Source organism: Eutrigla gurnardus (assembly GCF_963514095.1).
Source record: "Eutrigla gurnardus genome assembly, chromosome: 15".
Taxonomy (NCBI): Eukaryota; Metazoa; Chordata; class Actinopteri; order Perciformes; family Triglidae; genus Eutrigla; species Eutrigla gurnardus.
The window spans coordinates 15,991,584-16,005,779 of NC_139938.1; the positions used below are offsets into that span (position 1 = coordinate 15,991,584).

The 14,196-nt window shown below is 43.7% G+C and overlaps 1 protein-coding gene across 2 annotated transcripts in view; it reads left to right on the top strand.

Moving 5' to 3' along the window:
- Positions 1 to 10,963, top strand: part of doc2b (double C2-like domains, beta) — an 80,807-nt gene extending 69,844 nt beyond the window's left edge. For both annotated transcript variants that reach the window (XM_084029857.1, XM_084029858.1), the window contains 4 exons: positions 784 to 941; positions 3,706 to 3,787; positions 5,719 to 5,815; positions 6,406 to 10,963. In XM_084029857.1, coding sequence (XP_083885983.1) covers positions 784 to 941; positions 3,706 to 3,787; positions 5,719 to 5,815; positions 6,406 to 6,539 — 471 coding nt within the window. In that variant the 3' untranslated portion in view covers positions 6,540 to 10,963. The remainder of the gene's footprint in view (positions 1 to 783; positions 942 to 3,705; positions 3,788 to 5,718; positions 5,816 to 6,405) is intronic.
- Positions 10,964 to 14,196: the final 3,233 nt, after the last annotated feature.

Here is a 14,196-nt window from a genome sequence, read left to right on the forward strand (position 1 = left end):
ATAAGTCACTCATTGCCACACTTTCAAGTATTGATAAGCTTGAAGTCGTTAAGCTTAAAAATAAATGCTGATTTACAGGAAAAGCCCGGTGCATAATCACATAATCAGCAGCTGGAGGAGTTTAGCTGGAAAATTGCATTTCTAAGTCATTGTGGCGAAAACGCAGCGCTTAAATAGCTCTTTTCAGTTATTCTATTTTAACACTCAAGGGTGTGTTTTTCTCTCTCCTGAAAGGAGCAAAAACCATCAAGTTACAGTGGACTCACGCCTTAATACGCCGCATTGTTCACCCGACCAATCAGATTCCTCCTCTACGGTAGCCTTTAAAATAACATACAGTTACATGCAAATCAGTCGCCATGAAAGATGAAGTACGTAGAAACTAAAAGGCAATGAAAAGGCAAGACGACCAGAAGTTTTTGATTTTACACCACGTATAAATGACTCTACAGCACTCCTCTATTTGTTAGAACTGATTTACCACTGAAAATACTGTGTTATGTTCTAAGTGGAGCCTTGGTGAAATGGCACGGTCATGTGATGGATACCGGGCTGCTCGGCCACAAGAACAAAAATGTCTCGTCTCTGAAGAACACGGCAAATTAATCCCGAGGCCGTGAACTCGCCGTCTACAAGGGAGGAGCTTGATTCCAGGACAAGAAAGTACTGAAGGCCCCGAAACCCTAGTGATCTAAACATCCCAGGGCAGATGTTGTTGTCCACATGGATGGAAACTAAAGCTTTGGTTGAAGTATATATATATTTACTTTCTCTCCACTGCAGGTCAACAAGACAGAAGACAAGTCCCTGGAGGAGCGAGGACGCATCATGATCTCTCTCAAGTACAACACCCAGAAGTCCTGCCTGGTGGTGGGCATCATACGCTGCGCCCACCTCGCCGCCATGGACGCCAACGGCTTCTCCGACCCCTACGTCAAAACGTCAGTGTGTGTGTGTGAGATAATTGATTGGTTACTGTATCAGGATAATTGTAAATATTGTAGGGAGTGATTTGAAAAAGATTGAAAAATGCAGGATTCAAAAAACTATTCATTTAATTGATTTATCCTTTTTATTTCTGCATCTTTATTGAAGATTGCTTGACTTTTTTCCACTAAAAAGGATATCCAGTAAGACGAGTTGTCTTATCGGTGATGCAAAAACAGCCGTTTCTTGACTAGAACACCGATCCTACATTTCCATAGCAAATTGCCTTTTAGTTGTGAAGATAAGCATAAAGGTGTCAGAAAAAACAGCCATCTCCATCCTTGAGCCCTAAAATCTGCATGTATAACCCACCGGAACGAGGATTCACCGCATCCACGGCACCGACTCACATAAAGCCACCTGTTGATCGATTCCCTCCGCTGCTCGTCATAACTCTGCTATTTTTAGTCGGTGTGCACGACGCTGTGGAAGTGCTGATGGATAAAGCCACGCTGAGGTTTTAGCAGAAAGAAGGTGAGCTACCTGCGATTATCAGCCGCATGAAAGACGTGCATCACAAGAGGTCCGTCCGCGGGCTGCAATTTGAAGGCGAGTCCCATTTATCACACCTGAACATTTCCCCCCAAGTCTTTCATCTGGCTGAGCAATGAAAGTGCAATTAATTTCCAACTCTGCCGTGCACACCCGGGAACAAAAGCGCATCTCGCATCAGGAGGAGAGCGGCTGGCGAACCATTTTCCAACTGTCTGAGGTTGAGAGAAAAAAACCTCCCTGAAGCTTGAAGGACACGGAGGGGCAGATAATAGATTTACAGGCGAGCTTGTGTGAGGGAATAAAAAGGAAACGTGTCCTCTGCCAGACAGACGTGCTCACGCTCCGTCTCCTCATTCACCGGGAGTCTATCCGACGCCGCATCAAGTCACAGCTGTCACCCGACAGTTAGCGCCTCGCTCCGCTGTGTCGAGAATATTCTTTAAATGCACACGAGGAGGGAATAAACCCTCCATAGCAGCACTAAGTCCACGACTTTCATCAACTGAATAAGAAAAAAAGGGTAGAAATATGTTTTTAGTGTTTGGTCTCATTGCACAGATGCTAAACCAAACTGTAGAAATGGCATTACAGAGGCAATTTCAGCAGCGAAATACCATTTTAAACGAGCGTTTCGGGGGTCAGCAGTGCCATTACATGACAACAATTAGGTTCCCTGCAATGTCCTCATCAACAAGCACCGCAGCGTCCAACGCCCCGGGTCACAGTGAGCAATAACCCACTTACATTCCCTCCAAGGCTCCCAGCCACCTCGGGAAATCGAAGCCGTGCGGCTCCAGCGAGCACGGAGAGGAAACGGCCGACGTGGCCACCGGCTGTAATTGCCTGCTGGATTGAAATATACCACCATCAGTGTCGCCCCAAAACAACAAAATAAGCACGAGTTATAACAACATCTGCTACTATAGGTGTTTTCCCGATAACACTATAAGAAATGCTTGTGCTCGTACGACACCCGTTGTTTAAAAGTCGTGACATGAAAAAAGCCTTTTAACTCTTTTAGATCACATCCCCGGCTCATGCTGAACAAATTACAAAAAATATTATACTAAATAATATTAGATTAATATAAAATCCAGTATCTGTTTCTTCTTGGGGAGAGGAAAAAAAGTAAGCGTGGTTACATCGGCTGGTACCAACGGCTAACAGCTAACTGCTAACAGCTAACGCTAACGGAGGCTACCTTTTGATGCTTATATTCAGTCTGAATTTGAATTGGTGTAAGGTAAACATTATCATGCAACGTTCAAATGTAATCTTGTAATCTTGGCAAAAACCTTAAATTAATCCAGCTGTTTGAGATGTTTTCACAGCGATATTATATATTAGAGAGTGGATTATGATCTGTTAAACGGCCGTAAGCGGCTTATAATAAATCATTAAACTACTCATGTAAGCACATATTTCCATGTTTTAAAAAGACAATCATGCATTTCCTGCTCATTTTAAGTGAGTTTTTATGCAAACAGCCCCTATAGGTGGACAATGACAAAGTCACATGAACCGTTATTCTGTGTGTGTTTTAAATAAATAACCCAGGGTGTCATGTAGGTATAAACTGCCTTTTGCATCATATATGTAAAAGCATTGAGCAAGAAGCATGAAAAGCATTATAAATAAAATATTACTATTGTTATATTCATCATTTTGAACTTGGCTTTATCCCAACTTTCAATGTTCTTTTCTGGAAATGTAGTGAAAAATTGTCTTCATGTAACCGAACTGGGAAAGTTCTACCTGTCGTGTCTCCCTTTAAACAGTCGATGTACCGGATTCCTAAAAGGATTATAAACTCAACCAGTGCAAACTCATAAAAGCTCCTATTGACAAAAACGTGAGATTGATGGTTTAAAGAATCATAACGCCGTTCTGCTGCGAGAGTATCGACCGACGCTGGAGGAGTGTTTGTGTTATGAGGAGACTTCTCTTCTCCTCCATAATCTCATCAACAAAACACTTGGATGAAACTTAGAGGTGATGCCACAACGGCATCTGTGTCTGGAGTCTATTAAAGTCACATAATGTGAGTAATGTGATGCAGCTGCGTGGTTGGATGTAGAACCACAGCGCCCTCTGCAGGACGCTGCACAATAACATGTACATGTGAGGACTTCCACAGTTGATGAGGGCTCAGATTCTAACGAGCATTTCATAAATGATCTCTGAAGTGTTGACCCTCCCTCCCCTCCCCCCGCTCTGCTGCAGGTACCTGAAGCCCGACGAGAACAAAAAGTCAAAGCACAAGACGGCGGTGAAGAAGAAGACGCTCAATCCGGAGTTCAACGAGGTATCATGCTCAAACCGTACAGCTCCGATTTCATTTCCTATTTTCCCCTTTGTGCCTCAGTCGAGTATTTATGTGTGCCAAGCAACCGCCGTAACCCGGGGAGCCGACAAAAGCCATTCCTGAGAGGGCACGGCTGTCAGATCGGAAAAAAAGAAGCACATTTCTCTGCATTGAAAAACACAAATGTTTGTTTGGGAGAGCAGACAAGCTGAAGGTAGATAGTGTCACTAAAGCTCTGAAGATACTGGATCTGACCCTCGTGGAGATGGGAATGTGAGCCTTGCATGTTTTGAAATGGTGTCAGAAAGAAACTTAAGATCATGTTATCTCGCCATCCACTATCCATATCTTTATTTCTATATTTCAGGCATTTGATTCAGAACTTTTTACTGAATAATGACCAAACTTTTACTCTGACAGTTGCCTATTTATTCGTAAATACCTAATGTTGGGAGTATTATGATTTCCACCTATTTCAGTTCAAAGAAGAACTCATTACCTGTTTAATGTGCCCTCATATAGACTAATGCATCGTCATGGTTTTCTTTTCTCTTTTGGTCAAATAGTCAGCAGCAATAACAAAATAATTTATTCTACACCTATAACTATATATAAACTATAAAAAGTACTCAATGAAAGGAATCATTTCTTAATGTTTTGTCATATACAGATATCTGAGGATGATTTCTGGGTAACATCTATGTTGATTATGTTGCATGATACTGAAAAAAACTGGCACTGCAATATTTTAGTTTCTGCGATATATAAAAAATGTCACATCAACATTTTGTAGGCTTTATTTCAAAGTTAAATGCATCAATTGGGAACTCGTAAGCAGACGTAAGAAGTTCGACAGTTTGTAGTAAACATTTCAAGTAATTCAACTCAATATGAATGCGAGAGGTCCCATACATATTTTTATTTGATTTCTTTTTAAATATCATGAATCTTTGACCTACTTGTAAGAGACTCCTTTAGATGAGAAAAGAACCATAAAAAAATCTGCGTCATTATAAAGTCCACGGCTCAGCGAGAGAAACACGACTGCACATTGGGCCGGATTCTAAACCGGCGAGGAATCATCACGGCGTCCGGTATCCAGTTCTATGTTACCTCCATGGTTTAAACTCAAAACCTAGAGATGAGCACATCAGTAAGCAGAGCAGTCAGTAACTCGGCCGTCGCCATGGCAGCCGTAGCCTCCCTGCACCAATCAGACAGCAGACGGATAAAGTTGGCGACTAGCTGGAGCATTACGAACCAGAACATTAAACCGAATACTGGACTCCGGTTCGCCGGTTGGCCAGAAACACGACTACAAACGGATGCTAACGTTAGAAAGCTGCTGGCCGACGCCGATATGTCAGCGCTTCGTTTAAAAGCTCGTTCCACGGACCCAAACAAGCAAAAGTTCAATTATAGCAGCAGAGTTTGAAACGAGCACCGTCACCAGAGCTGTGCTGAATTACTCGGATAGAACAGCAGACATCGACTCTTACCGTCATTGGTCGACTGAACCGTGGGATCAGAAACATCGTGAACTCCGAGGAGGAGGGGCTTCGCCGGAGGACGGCCATCACGGTGCCACAGGGCAGCTCGGCTCTGAAGCCCCCGCCGGGATACGAGCTGACAGCTCGGCTAAACACTCACGCAGGCCAGCGGCTTGACATTTCCTCTGGCATTTTTAAGCGTCCGTATCTCTCCGTCACCTCTTGGCCTTTCCGTCAGATGAGCAACGGATCTGCCTCCGTAACAAAGGCAAGGACTTCCACTAAAAGCAGAAGCAGCAACCCCGACTGAACTGCACGTTGTTGCAGAATGAATAAATGCTGGTGCTTGAAAACTGAATTGGCTTCACCAAGATGTGAAAACACTGTGATGTGTCACTGTGCGATGTCATGTGACGAGCTCTTCTCTGCTCCTTCCTACAGGAGTTCTGTTACGACATCAAATATGCAGACCTCACCAAGAAGACCTTGGAGGTGACCGTGTGGGACTACGACATCGGGAAGTCCAACGACTTCATAGGTAAGCGGAGGGGAATCTTTTGCCGACGCACAAGAGACAGATGTTGGTCGGCGTCGGCAGCTCCAGCTGAGTCGGCCATCTGCCGGCCGCTCCACGGCTGGAGGCGCAGAAACCAACCAGCACAGAGGCATGCTGGGAACTGGCAGGTCCACTTAGGCAAGCTGCAGTCATAAAAGACTTTATCCCATTCAAAAACACAAATGAGGTTTACATTTTTTTAAATATCAGCAGTAGATTGTTTTGCCACAAGCAGGAAAATTGGGTTGTGGAAGAAAACTCTTCAGATGAGGTTTAATCACTGACAGTGGAGAAAGGAAGTCACAGCGTTGCCATAAAATCCGTTCTGACGAGTGTGGGGCTAATCAAGAGTTTCATAGCTAAGCTAGCTCAACAAACAGAATGTCATTCATGGCACAATTTAAACAGAATAAAAAAAGAACCAGTTGAATAACATAACAGAAGGGCGTGGCCTCTATTTAATGCCCTGTTTGCTTCTGTTCTGTGCTGTTGCTAAGACACCATGATGATGTGCTGTAACCCTTTATCTCCCACACGATGACGATGATGCTCTCCCTTGTGCCTCCTTTCAGGTGGCGTATCTCTGGGTATCAATGCAAACGGAGAGAGGCTCAAACACTGGTTCGACTGCCTTAAAAACAAGGACAAGAAAATAGAGCGCTGGCACACGTTGACCAACGAATTACCCGGCTCATTAAATGACTGAAGGACCCGCCTCCACCCCCATCCCCCCCCCCACTCGTCCTCCTCACGGCTCTTCTTCTCTGGATTTTGCTCACGTTGGCCACCGCGACCTGCGACCTCTTCGGGAACACGTTCCCTCTCAACAGGGCTCAGTTAAGAATATCCTCACGTTTGTGTTCACATATACATCAGGGGGTTGCACCGCCGCTCGCTTCTTTCCAACAGAAATTCAATGAACAAAAATGAATCACAGGGGCCGGTTGGTGTTGAATTTTAAACTATTGTAATGCTTTCTATTCGGTATCCTTTTGCAGCGAGCAGCTAAATTATTCCCTGGAACGGCACAAACCGAGCGGGAGACTCTGGCAAAGGATGTAGCAACGTTTTATACTGGTGGGAGTGGGAGGAAATGATTAGTGGAATAGTTCTCATTTCGATTACTAAAGATGTTGTGGTATGTTGGGTAGCGAAGGTCCTGTTGTGGTTTACCCCACCATGGTAGCGGCTCCCACTCGATGGGATGCGTTTATCCTTTAGTTTGACTCATTTGGCCAGAACAATGTCAAAACCTTCTTCAAAGAGTTTTAGGCCTCAGTATGCTTCAAACAAACTAAACCGGATACTATAGATACTAGAATAAAAGATGTACGTCCACATACAACATGCTGAAGGGACAAAAACCCTCTTTTCATGCAGGAATTAAGGTGCGTTCAAACCAAAAGCAGAGTGAAGTTATTTTGTTATTTTAAGCCCAAGTGTTTCCAAAATCTAACTAAGACTTTCGCCTTGTAGCTTAATGACGTCACGACAGACAGAAAAAAGGAACTGACGATGAATTTGCATCCATGCACAAGAATCAATAGGTGCCTCAGGCTTTGACTTAAAAACAATGAACTTTAATCAGCTGCATTGGTGCCGGTCGTTGTTTGAGACAATGAAATTCACTTCTGAGTTACAGATCCACAAGTTTGAGCGCAGAAACGCCATATGGCGACTCACATGTCACGGATGTCACAACAATCATGAGGCAAACAGTAGAGATACGGCATTCAGGGAACGTGCACTCCCACGCTAGCTGTTGGGTTTTTTTTGGGCGACCTTGCACTTTTTTAACAACCTGCTGCCTCAAAGGAGCTCATCCCTCGCTGCAAAGTGGGCATCAACTGATTGACTGATTGCAACACCGTTACACTCGTTGTTTGAAGTATACTGAGACCTTCAGTCCACCTCCCAGTAAACTGCAGCGCGGTTGGTTGGAGAGGAGAAGGTACCATAACCACACCAACGACACCAAACTACCCCTAAATCCTGTTCTTCACCGGTCTAAGGGGACGGACACTGGAAGGCCATTCGTTATCGAGGATTCAGAACGACGGCCGGTGTGACACGAAAATCAGCAGAAGTATTTATGACGTGACAACCACTGATTCCCTGTGCACCTGTGCACAGACTAATCCATATGAGACAATGTTGGGGGGTCAAAAGCAGCACTACTTGGATTACTCACTGATTCTTCAGTGCAACCCCGAATCTATTGAGCTGCCCAGTTTTGTGGTCAACCTGATGTCAAGACTCCACAAGTAACACACTTCAAAAAATAGCTGGTTTCTTCTTTAAAGTGCTGAAGCAACAGATATCGATTTAGAAGTTCAAGTCAAATCGGAGATGAATGATGTACTTTAGCGTTAGCACACGCGGTTTAGCAACGGTAGCACAGCGGCGTGTAATAGCTCATCAAGCTATGCAAGAACATTAACCACCAAAGACGGCAGACAAACCGACTTTCCACATCCGTGTGCCGTTAGTGGAAACATTATGGCCACGAAGAAACATGCATTTGGGGGAGAAATTAAATTCCCAGCATGCAACTCACTAGTAGACTAGACTGTAGTCAACACGTGAAGTCGAGCTGAAACGGCATTTCTCTAAGTCTGCATGGGGACGTATTTCTGAGTGAAAGGACAGGAGGCGGGACATAACATTGGGAGGAATTTGATTGGATGCTGCTCACCACCTTCTCCAGCTCTGATTGATGGATGGATGTCTTGACATCATCGGTTGCTACTCGCTGATGTCGCACGCATCGTGTTTTGTTTTCCAGGAAGACAAAGATATTTGAGCTTTGCTATGAAAATACAAAGAAATTGATATTTAAAATCTAATTTTTGAACCATATGGCCAGGGAACGGGATTTCATTTCAGCTCGACTTCCCCGTAGACACCGCCGCAGTGACGATTTAACAACTGACCGTGTTGATGACTCAAAAGAGTCCGTGGTTGCTCGTAGCAACGGCAGCTGCTGAAAGCGCCAACACAACACGTCGGTGTCCTCATCTGTGTTATCTACGCCAACCTTCTTCTGAAGTTACCAACCGGCTCCAAGTCACCAGTTAACACGGTCACTCGTTAAACTGAAACATGCAACACCCGGACATTCTGATGCAGGGAACGGTTTAATTCCATGTTGAAAGCACTCGTCTGGGTGGTGGATGGAAGAACCGCTGCTTCGCTCGCCTTCATGGTTTGATGACACCGGCTGCAGAGAACGGGGGGGTTCAAGTTCAAGATGCGTCAATGAGTGCAATCAGAGCGTAACAGCTGTGCTTGAATCTGTGATTAGTCCGGTTATGAATATAAAAGCAGACCTTGCGTGCACCTGATGACGCTGGCGGATAATTTCAGCATCAAAGTGGAAACGTTGCTGCGATCACACAGTATTATTACTTCACTGTGTGGAAGGCAGAGAGCAGCTGTGATCAACCACAGAACGACCCGCCGGAAACAGGGATAAATCACCACAACACCACATGATTGGGCAGCTCTGTGTGTGTGTGTGTGTGCGTGTGTGTGTGTGTGTGTGTGTGTGTGTGTGTGTGTGTGTTCAGCTTATTGTTTACACTACAGAAAAATGAGTTTCCACAAAAACAAAAAACAAAACGAACTCGCTGGCAGCATTTTCGACTGTAATGTGGCTGAAAATGTTCCGCTGTTTGTCAAAAGGGCAGAATTATTTCAAAACGGAAAGTTTACGTCAAATATATTGCAAGAAAAAATAAAAAAATAAATCAAAAGCATGTATTGTTTACAACGGCCTATTGTGCTGCCGAGGAGGCCCGGGCCGAGAAGAGGCAGGATTTGTTTTCTATGCTAGCCGTGTTACGTATAATGGGTACCATGTTGGTTATTTTTACATTTATTTTAATGTAAGCAGCTCCACTATTAATGTATGGAACAGAATGTACATGTTTAACCCCTTCTATTCCACAGTGAATCCTCTGAGAATGTGCAACTTAGTGCTCCGTGTTGTTGATATTTGTTCATACCTCTGCATTTTGGGAGAAACACGTGAATGGAATAGAGATGGTTGAACTCGCGGCCCAGGAGCCAAACTACCTTTGGCACTCAAGATACTAAAGATAACAGTTTCTTAATTTTGACTCCTGTTGAATTATTCATGGAGGTTTTCAGTCTTTACGTTCTGATTTCATAGCACCGCCCTGGAAACTTCCTGTAAACTCTAAACTGGAGCTGCCCTCGTGGACCAGCAGGCTGGGATGCATGCCATGGATTTGTGATTTTATGAGTTTGACCTTTTCTGCATGCCCCCCTCACCCGTATCCGCCTGTCTTGTAAATGTCCACCGTGCGCCGACTGGCAAACAGAGAATGCGCTGCAGAAAATAGTCCTTGTTCCGGATTCCCGTCAGGCTTGCGATCCAGCCAACAGCTCTCTTTCATTCGCTCGCGTCACTGTCAGCGAGACGGTGCATGTTCTTCTGAGGAGTTTTTAACTCTAATCCCAGCTGGCGGACGCCAACGGAACGGCCCTGATGTCCATTTGTTGTATTGTTTGACCCTCTTAACCCCCCCGAGTTTCTTTGTTGACGTTGGAACAATCACATTGCTTTCACGCCACATTTGGTTCACGCCGAAGAAAATGTGATTAAGACGAGCGGCATGGCGGCAGAAATGTAGAATGCATCAAATGGGCCTCACGTCTCCGTGTCTCCTAAGGTCTCCTCAGCCACATTGATTTGTGATGCTCTGAAACCACGTTGGCATCTCAATATGTAATCCTCACACAACAGTGATCCCTCTCTCTCCCTCTCCGGTGAATATGTAACGACCCGACATGTGATTTTGATTTTGTAAAACTGTCCGCCTTTGTATGCAAGCTCAATATTATGAAAAAAAAGGAGAAAAACCTAACATTGCATGCGTATGGTCTCGGTTTTGTCATGACATGACTTTGCCTAATGTTTGATACTGTTTTTCTGTATAAAAAAAAACAACAAAAACAACTAAATACACGACTGTGGATGCTCTAAGATTATGCTATAAGTGAGTCTTTCTTCTGGACAACATTTTGTACCTTTGAACACTATCGCATCGCCTGTTTGGCTGCTGTATTGACTATCTGGAAGCGTGACTTGATGTGAATTAAAATCTCTCCTTTGTTGGTTTGTTGCCTTTTTAACACTCAGGGCACTCGTTTGTATTATTGGTTGAATGCATGACTACAGAAGCATCATCATCGCATTATATATATATTTAGGTTATTTGCAAGTCTGCAGAAAAGAGAGAGATGCGATTGTAACGCTATAGAGGCAGAGAAATAAGTCGAGAGCATGAATGAGCTGACATTTCCTAAAATACAACCATCAGCTGATTTAAAAATGGGGTTATTCTCTCTCCTCCTCCAGACTCAAAGAAGCCAGGAAGCGGTGAGTTTCCCATTAAGCCACAACTTGAAGATACTTAAGAAATCTTTAATTCCATCATTATCCAAAACAACCCTTTTTTTCTTTTGAAAAGCCATTAATCTGACTATTTGCACATATATTCAGAAAAAAAACGGAGCCGAGAGAGGGGGGCAATATTCTGGGAAAAAAGTCACAGAATTGCTACTTTATTACGATGCTAACAAACAACCAACGCATTTAGTTTTCTAATTAATCCATCATAACGTGTGACAACACCTCGTTAAGGTCCTTAGGGTGACGGCTATTGATGCTTATTGTTGGTTTTATTTTTACGGGCCAAATTGTCATCTTATGGATATTTATTGACCGGGTGGTCAGGTGGCTAGAAGCCGTAGCTTTCACGTGTTGCCATAGCAACGGCCAACATCTGTATTTTTGTAGCAGAAACAGCGCCACCTAGGGGCCTGGAATATGTACTACAGCACGGCCGAGTGGATTCGTGTGGACGCAGATTTTCTTGAAACGACGCCAAGTAAAAACGTAGAAAAAAGATGGTTTTGCTGTGTGTGGACGGGTCCTTAGCCTGAAAACCTCCACAGCCAACAACATGTTAGTTACAGCTTCATTCATTCACATTCATATTTGAAATATGTAAAATTTACAGGAACGCTGCGAGCATAATCCACCTAAATATTCTGCTTTAATCCATATTCGTTGACCTTGGGCCTTTCAAATACAACATTCTGACTGCATTCCAAATCATTTCCAGCAAAACATGTATATAATCTATTTTATATCTAAAACATTTTGAGTAGCTCCTCAGCTCCAAACAGCAGACAAAGGTAGCAACCAGCTGGAGAAGAGCCAGATATGTCCTTCAGGAAATCCAGCATTTAAGAAAATGGGCACCTTAATTAAGTGAATTATCGAATGTCCTAATATTTCTTGAGATGATGACAAAAGACCTTTGGAGGAGAATAGAAAACTGAACAGTACGTTCGGCCTTTTTAATCCCTCATTAGAAAGAAGCATCATTACTCATCCCTTCAGGCCCAAAACTCATCATAAATTCCTCATTTATAAAATCGCCACAATTATCACTTGACGCTTCATCTACGGAGAGAATAAATCCGAAGAGAGCCACAGTCTCTCCCCATTGTCCGACCATCCACAAGTTTGAAGAATGTCCTTTATGGATGTGTACGAGCGGCGGAGGATTCCCATTTACTTTCTTGTCATGAGTACGATTATGAGGATATTTTTGAACTTGTGATTAATGTCTTCCACCACAACAGAAATTAGAAAAAACTCTGAGCTTTCAAACCATCCATCTAACAAATGGGAGGATTCACAGAATGATGCGGCTCATTGAATCCTGCAGCTGAACTCTGCTGGACTCCGCCTCTGCAGGTAAAGAGAAAAGTGAAGCCCGTCACAAGAAGGATGCAACTGTAGGAAGAATAAAGGCTGGATGAAATTTGAAGCTGAGGTTTCTAAGTTACTTTTCTTGATGTGAAATGCTTTAATGTGACTAGTTAACATCATCAGGGGTTGGTTTAAGCCTCCATTTGTGGCTCGCATTAATGGTAAAATAATAGTAGCAATAATAGCATTACATATACTGGATGTTAAGTGGGATGAAAAATAAGTAATCTCTAATGTAATTCTAAATATATAATATTTTAATAAAAAGTAATGTATGTAATGAAAAGTAGAGAGAAAGCTGGTTTAACAAGTCATCTGTTGACTTTATGGAAAGCTGACAATTCTTTCGCTGATTAATAGTTGCAGCCGATGGTTACATAAGCCGCCGGTTTGGGGAACAGGCTTTGGTATTTTGTGTTCTTATGGGTGTACAAAGTCCATTCATCCATGGTGTTTGCACAGATCACAGTTGTGTGGAGCGGCGGAGGGAGGTACTTCTAAGACGGGGCTGAGCCCTGCCAACACCCTGGTTGTTCTCAGGATTTCATCTGGGTCACGGGGAAGAGATTACAGCTTACCCCGTCCTCCATTTTACATGCCACCAAGCAGCAGCAGCAACACACAACGCATTCACACGTCCCTTCACAGCCAAACAGTCAAATCTGCCACCAGTTCATTTAATTAAACCCAAGATTGAAACACGTGGCTCTTATAACCCTCCAGTAAAGGCCAAATCTGATTGTATTGCTTATTAGAAATGTCTAATGATTCAGACAGACAGGTAAACAAACACTTCCACCTGTTCATCAGCAGCTGTGTTGGAAATACTTGGAACTCTTTACTTTTTACTTGAATGTCTCACATTCATTATATTACGGGATTCATAGGAGGTGATGAATCAGAATCACCTTCCTCCTCAGAATGAAGCACCCTATAATAAACGGTGTGTGTGTGTGTGTGTGTGTGTGTGTGTGTGTGTGTGTGTGTGTGTGTGTGTGTGTGTGTGTGTGTGTGGCTTCCAGTGCCACATTTACAGGATTTCGGGGAGCTGAAGTCATCAGAATTCCTCTCATCTCTTGCTGCCATTTGGAGCCACTGATGTGTGAAGTTGTTTCACTTTTGAAAAGGACGGCCGCATCTAGAAAAAGTGCTGAGTTGCTCAGAAACTACAGCGGCTTTTGTAGAGTCTGGAAGCTGCAAGAAATCAGCCTGTTCTTCAAGCCGAAGGCCGGTCAGTAACCAGTGTGACAAAGACTTTCTGACCTTGCTTTGGTGCAGATGTTCCCCATCTGTGCTGGTCAGTCTTTATTCAGAGCTTTTCACCTGAGCCACTTGTCGGTGTTCCCACGCTGTCGACTGTCATTTGCACTTTCTGTGATTTGCTTTTAAGGCTTTTTTGGTAAAGCAATCGTCACGCTGCTGCCAGAATCTTAAAAGTACTCCCCCAGCGAGCAGCCCTTGACAGTCACTCCAGCATGGCTTTATTCTCCACATCATCCTCCTCAAGTTAAGTCCTCAGAAGAGAGACAGCTCTAGGAAACGTGTCCAACCG